Raw genomic sequence first — 19,043 nt, 5'->3', positions numbered from 1 at the left:
AAATTATAAAATAACACTTTAATTTTATTTCTAAATTCAGTTTATTAATTTTTTATTAATTGATTTTCCTTAAATTATTTTTACGGTCAAGCAGAATAAAAATATAAAAAATGAGTGCCTCTCTTTTTTATCAAATCCCCTCAATCGGATTCAGATTACATCCCCGATACATACATATAAAGATGAACATGATCGGTCACGGAATAATATTACCAAAAGAAATTAAACGGTTACAAAAAAATTCTAAAAATAATAAGCTAGTAAAATTTATGAAAGGTAAAATGTATGGGGAAAATTCATTTATATACATATATTCAAATCTGTATTATATTGATTCATTTGTTTTTGTTACGGACAATAAAAAATAAATAAATCAAAATTTTATTTTCACCGATCATTAAATTTATCAGTCAAAATAGTTCTAAAGATTATTTCACATATACATATAAATAACTGCATAACGGCCTTTTTAGGAATAAGAAAAAACAAATTTGTGAAGTCATAAAATAGATAATTATTTATAATATCTTAATTAAATTTAAATATATATAAATTTATCAAAAAAAAATAAATAAATAAATAATTTTAATAAATTTGAGATATGTAAAAAAACATTTAAGTAATACACCACGCAGAATAAATTACGTAATCAAGGCCGCGAGAACATTTAAGTATATCTTAAACCCCCACACAATAAATATTTTTTTCTTTTTAATATTGTAACAGAGGTAAGAAATTAGCAATACGCGGCACGAATTAATAATTCTTTTTTTTTCTTCGTAGTTATATAGATATATATTCATAATGTAACAAAAAAAAAGTAAAAAAAGAAAAAAAAGAAATGATTTGAAGAATTAAATTTAATAATATAATATACAATCGTGCCAACATAACGAAAACAAATTAGTTTTATAGTAATTAATAATAATAACAATGAAAGTTTCTTGATTATTATTATTTTTATAGTTATAGCAATTAATAAATTAATTACAATAATATAATATAATAATAATAATAGACTATTTAATTATTGGTGTCATAATATAATAATAATCTATACTTATAAATAATATTATTATTAAAAAAAAATCGCAATTCAAAATATTTTTATTTTTGGAAAAAAGTATGATATATATATATATCTAATTGGAAAAAATAAGTATATATATAAATATGCCAGTGTTCAAATAAAGCCTACGACAAATATATTGTATAATCCCTTGTAAAATTATATTAACGTAAATTAGTAATAATATTAATTTAGTATTAAGTAATTAATAATAATAATAATAATAACAATAAAAAATTAAATAAATAAAATTGTAAATTTTTGATGTCATTTATATATATATATATATGTATGTATGTAGTGTTATGTATGTATGTATGTATGTAAGACAATATTTTTTTCTGTAATTTTATGTAATTATGTATTTATTTTGATATAATAAGTAAATATTTTTATTTTTAGTACTCTATTTTTCATTTTAGAATTATTTTTATTCTAATAAGTTTGGCGTGTTAAAATAAATATGAAATTTAAAATAATAAAACCATATTAGCTTTATTTTTATTATTATTGTTGTTGTTGTGGTTGGTGCCATGTATTTACAATTATTTATCTAATTTAAACAGAAAATTTATTTTTATTAAAAGAAAAAAAAGTAAATTAAATGTTTTCAGAAAAATTGTTATGTACACGCAATTTTTTTTTCTTAAAATAAAAATTAATTTAAAAATAAAATACCAAATTATTGTTTAATTATAATTTTAAATTAAACAGAGTGCGTCAATGCGTGGACACACTACGGAAGCGAAGCTTCTTACGCAGTATTATACGAATTACTAATGGTATAAAATAACGTATAAGCAATATACACAAATGATAAAATCTTTTATTAATAACAAATATGAACTAACAATGAAATCCAGTCTGTTAAATCTATCAACGGTTAGATCAAATTTATGATTGAAATATTTAAATATGAGCTTGATCAAAAACCGTTCGCAAAAGAGTAACGGTATCATTCTCTGAACACGATTCTTAAATGAACTATGTAATCAGCTAGCGTGTGACGCTCATTTTTTCTCAATTTGACTCCCCATCCCGAAGTCGCCGTTAAGAAGCTTCGTTTCAATAATAATTTATTCTTATAATTAAAGCAATTTTTTATTAAAAAAAAGTAATAATAAAATAGCCAAACAACAAAAAATAGAACAGAAAAAGGTCTCGTAGGAAGGAAGAGCCAATAATAATGTCTACCATTCGCGCAAAGTTTGTTTGGATCATCTTACATTTCGCATATTTTATATAATAAAGAAAAACTTCAAAAATTATTTTATTTAAAAAATAATTAGTTAATAGTTTCCAAGTTATCAAGCAATTAATATTCTTTTTTTGTAAGAATAATACTGTGATATTTTCTACGAAGGTCTGTCAAAAAAATATATTATAAATGTGACTTCATAGAAAATGATATAAGTACAGTATAACCTTATAGAACTAGGAAATTAGTACTTTTTTTTGTTGATTTTATCAGAGCGAAATAAACTTTTTTCGAAATATTTAAGTTAAAGGTAACTTTATTAAAATATAGCCATAATCCGATGGTAACTATCAATTACAATTTAAAACAAATGTAAATCAATATACATACCAATCTGTAATAAAAATAAATAAATGTTCGAAAATACACAACGATATAACAACGCTGAAAGTGTAGGTAACATTTATCACTTTTATACAGAAGATTGGTGTAAATTTATTTATATTTGTTTTTATTTAAACGAAGTTTTTATTTAAATTAAAAGAAAATCTTTACTTTGAAAAATAACGAACAGAAATAATTGTTATAAAGTATATTTGTTATTTGAAAGTTAAAAGTATCGTATAAACACGTCATAAATAATTATGACGTATATACACGTCGTATAAGAATAATTAAGCCGTGTATATACGCCATGTAAAAATATTTACATAACATGTGTATACATCATTCCCACTCATGAAATGTCCTATTTTATAATTATTTTCTTAATAATTCAATGAAAATCCATAACATTAAGTAATTTTATCAGAAGAAAAATTTAAATGACAAAAAGTATTGTAAAGAAGCTGATAATTTTGTAAAAAAAAACTTAATAAGCAAGAGATAGATTACCTCAATAATTTAAAGCAATCTATCTTTATTGCATTTTGAGGTATTATACTTTGAGTTTAACAAAACAGATTTCAAATAAAGGATTCTATTATCAGAAAAAATTTTGGCAGACCTATATTCATAGTTTGATTAATTATATAGATTTCACTGTTTAAAATAAAACAATAAGCGATTAAGATAAAAAAAAATTGTATGTTTTTAGTAATTATTAATAATAATTTAAGTTAATACAAAGTGTACAAATACTTTTTTTAATTTTTATCAATGTGTTATTACTTTTTAAAGATAAATTATGATTAATTAAGAATGTGTATGTTAGAGACGTGTAGGAATCGATACCGCATAATTATTATTAAATTAATTCATTATTAAATTAATAATAATTAATATAAATATATATACATAAAATATATTTGTTTTTTTTTATTTGTATTCCTGTTTCTCAAAAAAACACACAATGTTACCAAGGTTATAATCTCCAAAAAATAACTCTACTAATAAATAAATCCTTTGGTTATTTGTTCAAGATAATAAAATTCTTTTTTGGATTAAAGAAAATCTAATTAAAAAATCCAGTATTAATATATTGGATAAATTTACTATGTTCCCTTGCGATGGGCATAAAAGCAAATTATTCCAATAATGATAGTCTTATTAACAGTAAATAATCAAAAAAAGGTTGATTAGTTCAAACAGTATTAACTATTTAGCGGTAATATTATGCAATCATTATCAAAACCATAAACTCTCAGATACAACATACTGTTTGATGTAATTTAAAAAAAAAATGTAATAATGTAAATCTCCTTAATACAATGTTACTACACCAAATTTCATAATTTTCTATTATAGTAACCATAAGTTATAAAGTACAACACACAGCCAAATGTATAGTATACATTCAGATATTTTTAATCAAACGTGTACCACATCTGGATTTATGAAACCTCAAAACAATGAAAAATTAAAAAATCTAAAGGGAACCACTTTTTTATTATATTTGAGCAATAGTTTTCTAATTTTATGTTCATATAACAACAGATGAGGGGGAGAAAATATATGTATAGGTGTTAAAACTACATGGTTATATGACTGACATAAGACCTATGACACCCCTAAAAATGGTACAACCATATTTTTAAGAAATAGACTCCATGCCATATTTACTAACTTTCTTACTACTGTCTAAAATTATTATTAAACATCAACACAGCAAGTCAACTGAAATCCAGGGAGGTTAACTGTAGAAATAAGCCCTAATTCTATTTATCATATCCTGTGATAAAAATTTCTTCTTCGGTTTGATCACAAACCTGTTCCATCCCTCTAGCATTTCCTTTTGATCTTCTTTTAAGCGTTGCATAGTTTAATGCTTATTTGGGTATTCTACCATTCTTCATAGATGTTCTGCCCATTTCTCTCTGTAAGCAAAAATCTTGTCTTGGATAGAAATAGTATTTACATTTTTTTTTATTATCATTTTGAATACTATCGAGACAGGACGCTACAGAAAAGACTCTCAGCTGCGTGAAATTTCTTATTTTTCTGAGAATATTAAGAATCTAAGAAAAATAAACTGAGTATTATCATCATATGTTTCTGTATGTACATTACCGAGGAAAATGAGATGGATGTAATAATAGTTTAAAAAATTCCAGTTGCACTCGATGCATGCTAAACAGCAAATCAAATGGTCAGCATATACATATATAAAATATAAAATTATTAAAAATTACTTACGCAAATTTTTAAAAATATTCAAACATCTTTAGCTCTTTCAACAGATAATCATCTTCAGAACTACTATATCACTGAAATTATATTGGTTAGTTAATGTAATAATAATTACATTAAGGACAATAGATAATGTATCAACATGCCAATTTTATAAGTTATCCTGATTATGATAATTTAAAATCATTTAAGTACAAAAGCATTACTTTAGTGATGGAGCCCTGAAGATGATGGCCAGCTTCGAAAGTGCTAAGAGTTAAATATATATATATATATATATATACACAGCTCCTACATCAGGAAAAAATAGAACAATTAGTACCATTCTCAAATATAAAAATAGAGAGTTTTAGAAATTCATATGATATTCTTGAAATCTCCATATATCTAATGGCGCTTTCTTGAATTACTTGTCACAAACAGTCAAATTGATTGATTTTAATCAGTATATCTGTAGCTTATTACAACCATGGATTGAAAACCTAGCAAATGACTGGAGATAATATTAAGGAATTAAAATACAAATTGTTTAGTCAAAGCTTGAACTACTAACTTTCTACATGATAAAGTTACCACTAACCATCTACGCCACTCCAACACACTAATAACAGGTACAGATGATTAAGTACCAACCAAGAATAAAATGCATTTTCATATAAAGGATCATGGTCAATGAGATGAAACATATATAAATAATCTTTTAAAACTTTACTGGCCAAATTTAATAGTTATGTAATTTAAAATGTTTTACTAACATTATTAAATATATAAAAAATTTAATTTATAAACCATCAATTACAGTTTCACAATGGAATTTTTTCCAAATATAGGTTGGCAACAGTGTTGTGTAATGTAAATACACAGATAAGAAATTTAAAACTGTCTCCAAATATTGCAGTATAAACAAATAACAATGTATAGTGCCATTATAATCACTGAAAGTGTGTTATACAAAGAAAATGTTACGCAGCTTGCCGCAAAAATATTACATGGTTTATGTTTCTTTACACATAATTTTGTTAAATGTTTTTGCCAACTATAACTAAATAACGTATATGAATTTAGCATAGAAACAACAACAAAAAGTTTCAAAATCCTAAACATTTTTAGCAGTTTGAGTTGTGATTTTATACAGCTCTACCCGCAATGTTTTCCTTTTTTATCCCCAAAACGCAAATATAATTTTAGATAAATCGTTCGTATCAAGAAGTATAAATCGCCTGGTGCACCACCACTGGTCTGCTCTGTGCCAATAGCAACTAAAATAAAGATGTGAGCACATAAAACAAACAAACAAACCCACGCACCATCCTTTTTAATGTAGATGATAACATGAAAGTGCTATTAAATTTTTAACTGATTCAAAGGTACAAATTTTTTCAAGTAATATTTAATTTTCATATCATAACCTTGTTGTTTAACGATTCAGAAAAATCAAGACACTAAAAGTATTTATAGGGATTGTGCATATCAAAATAAATTTAACAAATAAACAAAACATAGATAAATCATTTATTGAATTATATAAATTATTTTGACACATACAAGCTTCAATAACGAATATTATAAAATAAGCTGAAAAAAAAAATTAAAAAATTTCCTGTTCCTTGCACTTTACTAAATATAAATAAATCAATTATATGATTTTATAAAAATGAAATCGATTCTCAAAACTAATAATAGTATATATTTTAACTATATGAAAAAACCGATATGCACATCATTACATCTTAATGGAGTAGCAGATCTATGTCGCATAACAGATTAAATATGCAATAGAAATAAGTAGAATTAAAAAGTCTTGATCTTAAGTACTAACATTTATATACATAATATATAATTTAATAAATTTATTTATTTATATTTGTATGTAAACATACATCAATGTCAAATTATACAATTAATAGTATAAATTTCATTTTATAGTCTAGATATATAAAATTTAAGAACATCAGAAAGAAGCTGTAATAAAAAAGGGAGTCCGACAAGGATGTTACCTATCCCTGTTACTTTTTAATCTTTACAAAGAACTAGCAGTTAATGATGTTAAAGAACAATTTAGATCCGAAGTAACAGTGCAATATGAAAATATAAAGATGCTCTGATTTACTGATGATAGAGTAATTCTAGCTGAGAGTAAAAAAGATTTAGAAAAACAGTGAATGGCATGGATGAAGTCTTATGCAAGAACTATGAAAATAAGCAAAAACAAATCAAAAGTAATGAAATATAGTAGAAACAATGAAGATGGACCACTGAGATGTAAAAATAGAAAGAGAAAGGATTATGGAGGTAGAAGAATTTTGTTATTTGGGAAGTAGAATTACCAAAGATGGTTGAAGAAGGAGTTATATAAAATGCCGAATAGCAAAGGTGAAACAAGCTTTCAGTCAGAAATATAATTTGTTTACATCAAAAATGAATTAAAACATCAGGAAAGGATTGTAGAAAGTATATGTTTGGAGCACACTTATATAGAAGTGAAACTTGAACAATCGGAGTACCTGAGAAGAAAAGATTAGAAGCTTTTGAAATGTGGTGCTACAGGAGAATGTTAAAAATCAGATGGGTGGATAAAGTGACAAATGAAGAGGTGTTGCAACAGACTGATGATGAAAGAAGCAGTATGGGTACAGATTTAGAATGAACAAGAACTTGACCAAGGAAGCATAGTAAAGTATAGGTTTTAATTCCATATTCAAGCAGGAAAAGAGAGTAGTTGACAAGAATTGGACAATGGATATTTTTTAAACAATGCAGAAGAAAGGTCTGACAGATATTGACTAGGCTTTTAGAGACTCGGCAGAGATTTAAAAGATTTAGGTTGCAATATATTGTAATCAATTTTAAGTTTTAGAGTTCCAAAAAAAAAAAAAAATCAGCAGCAATAATCCTGTATTACGCAGATTTTATTTTAAAATTTTTCTTTGCAATGAAAACAACAAAAGATGAATAAAAATGATCAAATGTGATCAGAATTTGAACCCAGTACTTTCCAAATGAATGAAAAAATAGTAATTCACCACATAGATCAGTGTAATATTTTTTTCCAAAAAATATAATCTAGTATAAAAATTTGCTAAACTGTATTTAACGTATATAATTTTAAAAAAATAAATAATTAACAAATAAATTACCTTTAAAATTTACTAATGGAAAAATTAAATTGAACATTTTCTGATATATGAATAACACAACACTTGACCAATGTTTAAAACCAGGACCTTCCAAATGAAAACTGAGATACCATTCTGCTATGGAAATCGGCATAACATTTATCAAATTTTATGATGCTATACAGAAATTCCAGCATGCAGAAACTTATTTATTTTTTGGACAAGTTTATTATCTATTGGTAAAATTCAGGATATTAAAGCTTAATTCAGACTACAGTAATATACCTGTACATAAAATAACCTTATCATAATAATAGATTACTTGTATCCTGGCATATGTTTTCACAAGGCTAATCTAAAAACAAAAGCTACCACCTTCGTACGGTAGACACGATTACTCTTTTAAAAAATTCTAAAACAGAAGAAGAAGAAGTTTACACAGTTTAAAAAATATGATTAAATTTAATGTTAAACATTAATCACCATTTGCAGACAATTCTCACAAAATTATTGAAATAAAATTTTTTAAAAAGTTTTCTCAGTTTAATATACCTGATACTAATTGTAATTTAAAAAAATATTGAGGGAATATCATAAAATTACAATTCTTAGTTTATGGGTAATAGGTGAGGTCACAATTCATTGCCAAGCTGTTTTTCAATTATTATCATACTGTTCGGTATTTTAATTATTATTAAAACTGGTCGTGTACTTTTATGGTTACATTCTACAATTCTTACAGGTAATGGTCTCCTTTATTTTATTAATTAATTTACTCAAGAGATGTAATCTTATATTATTATTATCATTACTTTTTACGATGATGATTTAATAAAACAATTCACACCCTTAATCCAAATAAAGATGAATGAGAAGCCACTATATTAATTGTATAACATTTCGATATTCTAGGGCATTTAATTTCTTTTCTCTTAATAGATAGTAATGTCTATCTCTGAACGTGAAAGCACATGTTTTGGTTGAAAAAATTTTTAGAAAGCAAAAAAAAAATTAAAAGCATTAAAAATGCAATACTGGAATCTTCAGCTTGAGTAATTAATTATTTTATTATTTTTTAAATCTTTAACATGATATAGTAACTACACATTCTGATAAACATAACTTAACTAAGAAGCCATACATTATACAACAATATTTATTATTTTATTTAATCACTGTAATGTTTCCATATAAATTCAACCAGATATAAATAAATAAATTATTAACATGTAACTAACTTCGATATGCTAAATCCACCAAAATGCGTATGATATTACACACAGCAAGTAATATCATTACATTTGTTTACCACAGGAACTGGCTATAAAATTAACACCAATAATCACAAAGAAAGTATTTTAAGTGCTTAATATATAACAAATAATGACTCATTTAAACAATTATTAAAAATATAGGCAATAAAATTGAGGATCATGATATGATCCATTACCCATGATTTTACTATAATAAAAAATTGCTAAACTAGTTAAAAGAGAGCATTAAAATGAAATTGAAATGCTTAACTTATTAGTGAATATGCACATGCATTTTCACACACTCACACTCACAAATATACACACACACCACAGTAGATTATACTCTTCAAACGTTCTTAATTAACCAGAATTAATTTTTTTTTTTAAATTCGGTAACTATTTTCAAAAATGATCCAAATTTTGTGATGCAGAGATTATATCAATATTTTTAATATACAAATTAATCACGCCTAATCATAATTAAGACAGTCACAAAGAAATATTTTTCATTCCTATATAATTATTTTACAAAATCAAAAGTATAACTGTTATACGTAATTATATACATTTATATATATATAAAGTATAAAAGGAAAAAATTATGTCACAGTACATGAAAATTTTCTAACATAAAATTATAATAAAAAATAACTACTATTTTATTACTCTAATTCTATATAATAATTCTAAATATTTCCCTTTTTTTATTTTCTTCTAATATAGACTGCCTTATTAAAGGTTTGTTGTAATCGTTTAATATTTATATAAAAATAATAATATACTAAAAATTAACATTGTAGTATATAAAGTAATCTCTAATATAATTAATAAAACATAATTATATAAAAAAATATACATTAATAATAAATATAATTAAGAATGAAATCATTAAAAATATTAGAATTTTTTAATTATAAATAATTTTAAAAATCAATAACAAAAGTTGTAATTACTTAAGTCTACAAAAAAGTTGACAGAGAACACGATATCTGGAATCAGTTATATAACATACAAATATTAAAGCATAAATACACAGATGCACAGTAATATCTGGGTACTGGAGTGCTAACAACACAGTAAAACAAATACTTCACTGTGAGAGCACATCATATGTAGCAAATTTTTTGCTGAGTTGCTGCTTGCCTCCTGACCAGTACTTCATTACCACCTGTAAACCAACTGAGCTTTCTAAACTTCAATGAGTATTAAGTATATATGATAAATATATCTGGGTCAAGAGCAGACCCAGAGTAAGATTACGGGATCTGAAAATAAAGGATTTAATTGGAAAAAAAAAATAAAATCATTATATGTACCCAATGGATATAATGGGAAATTATCGTTACACCTTGGTAAATAAATCACTAAAAAATCATAAAGTACAGCACATATATATATATATATATATATATATTAAAAGGGCAAATAATACATAAGCTGTTAGTACTTTAATTACATACAGTCATCACTGAACCAACAGTATACATAAGAAGACCTCAGTGTCAAGGGTACGAACTACTCCAGCCCTTACATAGCACCAGAGCGCGCTCTCTCTCTCACTCTCTCTCTCTCTATCTATATATACATATATAATGTGTTTATACATGTTACACACCAAACTTTATGATTAGAATTTCAAGTTTCATTAAAAAACATCGTACAAAATTTAATGATTTTAACAAATCCAGAAATAATAAATGGTAAACAACCACATACAAATAAATACATTTATATCTAAAAAATTTCAAGATACCTGAAATTATCCATTTATTGAGGTTTAAAGCTTTATTGAGTTTATTTTAAAGGTATTCATGTCTATGTACATCAACATGAATTTCTAGACATCAAATGTAAATTTCTGATGACTTAAGACTTATTCAAGAAAGTTAAAATACCTTTTACAATTGCTCATAAGACCGAAAATGTTGAATAATTTGCCAGCTTGGTTTAAATACCTCAGTTGGGTTTAAATTATTATAAGTATTATTTTATTCACCGGTTCAATCAGGTAAATAAAGTTTTTATTTCACTTATAATATAAATTATTTTTATTATACTTTAAACTTGTAATTCATAAATATATCATTATTATATCAACATTCATAACAAACACAAGTTGAGTCTTTGAAGGATGGAATAAGACTGACTAACAATAGAGCATTAGAACAATTAATTTAATAAGTAACAAAAAAAAAATGAGAATTTAGCAGGGATACCAACCTTCATTTAAAAATTAAATAACTCTTTGAATAACCCTGCGTCTTAACACTATCTTTGATTTAGCATTACAATAATAAAAACCTCAACTCCAAATCTGATAAAAATTGTTCCATTTGTTTATAATCATAGCATGGCCAGTCTTAAAGAAAATATTTTCTATTGTAACACAACCTAACCCATTAATATATTCTCGTTTGGCCTATTTTTTTTGTTCTATGATACCATTAATTACTCTGTCCTATGTAAGTAAACTTTTGATGAATTCACAATGGATGCAATATATAAACAACAATAAGAGAGGGATGGCAAGTATTCACGCATGCATGGACATTGCATGTATGAATAGTCTTTTGGAGCTCAATATGAAAAGAATTCAAGAAGAAACAGGGGTATGATTCCCCTTTTCCCATTAATATAATACAATGGTTCTTTAATCTTGGTTAATTTATAACCTATGACTTCAAAAGTGACTTATGTTATACGGATAGAAGATGAACAACAAGTTTAGTAAATATTGAAAAATTATACAAAGTAAAATAATAAATAAGAAATTCAACATGCGATCTTTCATTAGAAATAAATCTTTGAATAAACAGTTACCGTTACATGTATATAATCTAATAATTATGCTAAGCAGATTTATACATTTATACAATAAACAAATATATATCCTCAATATACAAAACTTAACTATACAAAAATACAACAATAAAAGATCATATATAATTATTTATATAGCAAATATTAACTGAGTTTTTAACTTAAAAAAGTTAATTTAATTGTGATAATCAATTATATGTAATATAAATAATAAATATATATATTAAACCAGAAGTTAACCTAATTATTATAATATTTGTTATAGAAAAATAAAATAAACTTTTTCTTTAAAATAGATTCAAAATACATTAACTTATAGGAAAAACTGTTTGATTTTCTGTTTCATTTCATATATAATTTATCAGTATTATGTAAAGCGTAATAAATATTACATAATAACTTTAAAAACTCAATAAATATATATATATATATGTAATTGAGTTGAACTTGTCAGTAGATGATAAACAATAAAGATGATAAACCGATAATTCAGTAAAAACTGATAACATAGTTTTTAACAGTACATAATTTATCTACATTTATTTAAACTAAAGTTAATCACAATTTAATATCTGTTAATGAAGAATCTTAAGATTAATCAATTTGAATAGAAGGTATAATTGAAGGAAACTCACTATAGTGCATCACATAAAGATCAGGAGTTCCAGTGGGAGAAAAACGTTTTATAAATATGAAAATCCCTCAGAAGAGGAAAACTATTTGAATCGTTCAGAAAATTACAATAAAAAATAAAAATGCTTGTTTATTAACGTATTGGTTACCAACTATTATTAATAAAAGGACTGAGCAGTATGAATAAAACTGGAACTGTCTTTTTTTTTCAAATGATCGTACACTTTGATGATTTTGATGTTTTCAAAATTTTAATCATTTAGCAGAACACGCTGAAAAAATTTTTTAATAGAATTCAAATAGTTTTTTATTAATATCGTATAAGATGTTGATATTTAATTAGCTGCATATAACTTATTAAATTAAAAAAAATTATTATAACCAATTGACAAACAAAAAGTTCAATTAATTTTTGTTTACAAAATTTCATCACTACTTTTATCGTGTGCATAAAATCTATATAATGTTTAATGGAATATTTAAAAAATAAATATATTTAGCACCATTTGTAGTTACACATATTATAAGGTGTGCGCTTTATTCCTTGCTAATTAAATTCTATGTTTGCTAAATCCTATAAACGTTTGTACACCATTATAAATATTAATAAATAATAACATTTTATTAAAAACTAATGGAAGCACAAGAAAAAAGTAATAACAAATACATGCTAAACAGATTATTAATATAGAATATACGCAGAATGTATAACTGAAATATAACATAAAACTGAATCACCAAAATCTATTTAACCTAAAATTGCCTATAAAACATTATGAAATAATAATTAACAATTAATTCTTTGAAATATAAGAGTACAAGAAATAAAGAAGCTTTATTCAATCTATTAGACTAGAATAAACAAATAAAAAACTAGCTAAATCACGAAAGCATGATTTTTTAATAGGTTTGCTGATATCTCCATAATTTTATATATATTGTATTGTTAAGTCTATAAAAATATGTTCTTAAAAATATAATTATCATAATATAAAGAATAAGGATAATATTCACATCAAAGGGACATAATTTACAGTTATTTCAAAAGACCCCCCCCTTGTAAAATATGGCAGGGGCTAAATTAATCTAAAAAATAAATTTAACATGAGTAAAAATTTCTAAAAATATAAATTATTTAAGAGATCATTAATTTTTTTTAAATAATTTTTTAATAACAGACAAATCTATTTATACAAAGTTTTTTACAAAAATTTATGATTTCAGTCATTCCTACAGCCATCTTTATTCTATAAACTACTGTAATTTATTAAATTCTTATTTTATTTTATTAAATCATTCATATTTTATGTGTACAGACTGAAGGAGCGACTAAAAGTGTTATAAATTTAACAAACTCTACAATTAATATGCTTGGTTTCGTTTGTTTGTGTGTGTGTGTGTGTGTGTGTGTATGTGTGTGTGTGTGTGTGTATATATATATACATACACACACACACACACACACCCACCTACCCACACACACATACAATAATGGCAATTTTAAGTTTTCATGGCTTTTGTTATGATTTTTTGAAGTTCTTAGAATTTCTTTTACAACAAATAAAATGAGTTTAAGTAATACAAAATTATACGGTATTGGGAAAAACCATAAAAGTAAATTACAAGGGTAGAAATAATTATTTTGATATATCCTACATTTAATTATACATTTATATATATAGCAAAATTTTTATAATATATCTAATCTAAGTCCCATTTATAAGAATATATAGAGAGATTAAACACAATATATAAGAGCCTTACATATAACACAAACACACACATGAACATGCACACACCCACATATATATATATATAACAGATGCAGCATACACTTAAAAATACATTTGCATTGATTATTAAGAAGACTAAAATAATTATCACTGTAGTAAATTATTAATTAAACAAAATTAATATAGATATGCATAATAATAAAAAAAAATTAAACACTATAATAATATATTAACAAGAGTATACTACCATTTTTATTTTTGACATTTTAGGTATATTGCGGTATAGATGTCGAATCAGCTGACAAAATTGGCGCCACTTCCTCTGAATTACCCTGTTCTGGTAAAATATTACTGACGATTCTATAACGATTATTACGATTACTAAAATGATGATCTGGAGGAGGAAATGGTGGTTTACCTCTTAATAAAGTCTTTTGTGTAATGTAACCACTGATCAACAAAACCTTCCAAACTATTAACAAGACCAAATCTGTAAAATTTGAAATATCCAAAAAAAATAAAATCATATTTTAATTACGACAGAATTGTTCTGATTTTCAGAAAAAAGTAAACTGTACATAATTATCACGTGATTATTTTTTTATACACTCAATATTAATACGATTGGGTTGTCGAATTGTCTCAAATAATCTATTCCTGTACAACCTGAAGGTTCTGTAGCACTTGGAATGTCTTAATATCTACCATAATGGAGAAACTGAATAGTATGAGGTAAGTATAAAATGCTATTGGTTGAAACTGTGCTTAATAAAAGTTTGTATATATATCTGGCATTACTGGTGAAATATTTCAATGCCAGCTAACATTACTTGTACCTGCAAACACATGTGCACACACACACACACACACACACACACACACACACACACACACACACACACACACACACACACACACACACACACACACACACACACACAAATGTGTAGAAAATAAACTCAAACATACTATTAAAATTTGATTAATGGCAGGAACAGTGACATTTAACACCAGGAAAAGAAAATGGATCTTTCGGGTAAGTTGTTATACGGTATTTCAGGATGGATTTTTATAAGGTACTTCAGGAAGAGGCCCTGGTATAACTTTTCAGCTTATTGTCCAATAAACAAGCAGCAAACAAGAATATTTATGTTAGTCCAAAGGCAGCAACACCCTAACATTGTGTCAAAGATGCATGGGTTTACACATCTGGACATCTGCAACATGGATATACCAGCATAAGGCCTACAAACACGTGCACACGTGCAGACACACGCAGGGAGAGAAAAAATTACTTCTGCTCCAGAAATTAAAGAGCTAACCAGAAAAGAGAACAGGGTTCTCAGAGGAACAACAAGTTATTTCTTGAATTATGTGGTAATAAAAAAATATTTAACTGTTCTACTAATCATTCTATTATCTCCTACTACAAGTAAGGAAAATTTAGTTCTGTATTCTTAAAAATCAAATATTTCAACTGCAACTAGAAAATCTCACGGAGGGTTAGCTAAGAAAATAATACGTTGTGAGATAAGAAGTGTAATTACATTGCTGCCTCAGGAGTGGAGCTGTATAACTGCACTAATAAAGGAACTATTATATAATTACCACTGAGAAAAAACCTTCTAATAGAATAATTTTGATATAATTTGAAAGTTACTTACCAATATTAAAAAAACATTATTTTTTGGTGGAATTTAAGATATCAACTACTTTATACTGTTAGCGTTTGTTGAGCATAAAGATTATACAAAATATTTACACAATATAATCAATACAGCACATATTATGCTATAATGCAGTGATTTATCTCAATAAATCAGAATGACAGAATCATCCTTTGACGATTCTGTCATTATAGATAATGCTTGATGATTAACTTATATCTTTGTATAAACTTACAACCAGTCTGTCCTATTTAATATTCAGAGCAGTAATCATACTTAATTTTTCATTTGTCTTTTATTAATTACATATTTTGCTTAAAGCTTTTAAAATAATAGAACCATCGTCTTTCCTGAAATCAGGAAATGTTATATGAAATCTACAGATGTATGTTACTGTGATCAGGTAAGGTTTTTTTATTTTGTTCTATATTTTATACAATTAATTATTCTTAATAAATCTGTAGCAGCTGACATGAATATGGTGTTTATTAAATCATTTTAACATTAATATGTTAAAATTCTTTGTTGTTCTTGTTTAAAAAATAAATGCATGCATCAATTGATAATTGTAATGAAATGTTTTTATCTATAAATATAATTTTAAAAAAATGATACAGAATAAATACACAATAGTAAGAGAGTTTTTTAATCACATTAAAATTGATGGTATAAACAACAATGCACCTGTAACACCACTGATTTTATAAAGGTTAACCGCATTCTATCCTATTGATCAATGAAAATAGAATAAAAACAGGAGAAAATTGCAATACATGCATGCCCTCAAAATTGACAGGATCACATTTAGAGCTTACAATGAAGGTGAATAGAGGGGAGGTTTGTTTGGTCTTTCTCCTTTACAACTGCTAAAGGGATTGGCCACTAGAAGGGTCTGGTTGAATGAATAGGGTGCAGAGAAATAAGCTGGTATTTTTATCACAACAGCTCTGCTCTAGGTTAACTATACCTATTATTCATGTATAAGGATTTATTATTATATATATAGATGTATATATATATATAATTCCACATAAATCAAGTTATCTTAAAATTTAATTACCGCAAAAATTTTTTTCATTTCAATTTATTTCCTTAATTAACTTATAATAAAAATTATTAAAAAAATCAAATTACACACAACCTTTATAACAAAACTACTTGATGAATAACATAACCTTTCAAAAACGTAATAATCGTGTGGTTTTAAAATATATTCAAATTTATCACACCATTTTTACTTTCCTGGTGAATACAGCAAAAATAATTACATTATTTACTATTTCAACCAGTTTTTCCAACTTGCTGCCAGATCTTGATGTGTATGTACAGGCAAATGGAATTACTGCTACCGACTTGCCAGGCCTGCAGCTCCAAATCTAAGAATAAATGAACTGGTAAACATGTACTCCTAGACAGACTCAGGTCGATCACTCCTGAGACGTTTGGTTATTTGAAACCCAACCACCAAAAAACACAGATATCCACAGTCTAGTAATCAAATCCATATAAAAGCAACTGCCTTTATGAGGACTCGAACCTCAGAACTTTCAATTTTAAAAATCATCTGATTTTGCGATGATGAATTTAACTACTAGACTAACTTGGCGAGTTAAATAACTATATTAAAGGAAAAAGTACAGTGATCACGTCGTAAATGGGTTATTATCAGATTTTTTTACAAATTTTTGTGTTTTAGGGTTTAACTAGTTCATCTAGACCAAAAAATATATCTATGTCTGTGTATGTCGCAATGCTTTTGGCCTTGTATCTGAGGGTTTATCAAATTGATTTTCTTCAAATTTGGCTTAAACATTTCTACATATTGATCACATTAATTTTTTTTACAAAATTTGTTAAGAGGATGGTGGGATATTGTGAAAAAACTAATTGTGATTTTCTTCGGAGGCACTTAAAAGAAAATTTTATTAAAGCAAATAGATTACATTCAATTTACGTATTTATAAATATTAAAAAAAAAAAAAATTATAACCTCTTAAAATTGAAATATATGTTTTTCATTCTTTTGCTTAATCTCCATTTGGTTTAAATATTTTACAAATTTTTTTTGAAAAACCTCATATTAGAGATATCAAGAAACATCTAAAAGTTTTAAAATTATAGACCCTGGACTTAAAAGTAGAAAACATTTTTGAAAATCTTCTTTTTCTTATTTTAGAAAAACATTTCCTAAAATATATTCCCCAGATCTAAAAAATATATATCACACTTATTCTTGACTAATAACTCTTTTAATTTTTGTTATTAAGAATTTTTTGTGTTTTTCTTCATCGCTTAAAGGGCTGTAATATATTAAAAAATATTCTAAAGAACCTTTGGCACCTATATATCCCTGACACAAAATGGGAAGCAATTTTTTTCATAGTTTTTAAGTTATAATTTATTTTTCAATATTTTTAAACAGTTCTTTTTAATTTCTTTTCCACAGTTTATTTATAGTCGCTGACTTAAATATAACTACAAGAACATAAGTAATTAACACCAAACAATAAACATACACTAGAACAAGAATAATAAATGGGTAATAAATACTGGAACATCACCACTAACATAAACATGAACATAAGTAATTAACACCAAACAATAAACATACACTAGAACAAGAATAATAAATGGGTAATAAATACTGGAACATCACCGCTAGTCTATTTTCACTGCGTACACAGCATCTTGTAAGGATCTCACGTAAGCAAAACTGCTAAATTAAGTTCTTCATCCCTGCATGAGGGAGAAACTGCAACAGTCTTTTGATGTATTTCTTCTGGTTGAGTAACACTTCACATCTGAATCCAGGGTTAATTGTCGAATAGATCTGAACATTGGGCAATCTATGAGTAAGTGTTTACAGACCATAGACTGTTTTATATTGTTTGCCTTACAATTCTGCTGGAGAGGACCAAATAGA

The 19,043-nt window shown here is 25.5% G+C and overlaps 1 protein-coding gene across 2 annotated transcripts in view; it reads right to left on the bottom strand.

Annotated features, from left to right (window-relative positions):
• The window catches only part of LOC142331991 (transmembrane 7 superfamily member 3-like), a 60,290-nt gene that overhangs the window by 4,247 nt on the left and 37,000 nt on the right, over positions 1–19,043 (bottom strand). The window contains exon 8 of one of the 2 annotated variants that reach the window (XM_075378044.1): positions 14,701–14,943. In XM_075378044.1, the coding sequence (XP_075234159.1) occupies positions 14,720–14,943 (224 nt within the window). In that variant the 3' untranslated portion in view covers positions 14,701–14,719. Of the gene's footprint in view, positions 1–12,548; positions 14,944–19,043 lie in introns of those variants that run through there. The other variant, XM_075378043.1, reaches the window with a different exon arrangement.

Source organism: Lycorma delicatula, chromosome 11 (assembly GCF_047948215.1).
Source record: "Lycorma delicatula isolate Av1 chromosome 11, ASM4794821v1, whole genome shotgun sequence".
NCBI lineage: Eukaryota > Metazoa > Arthropoda > Insecta > Hemiptera > Fulgoridae > Lycorma > Lycorma delicatula.
Note: the sequence above shows the minus strand (reverse complement) of the source record. Positions and strands in the feature narration are given on the sequence as shown.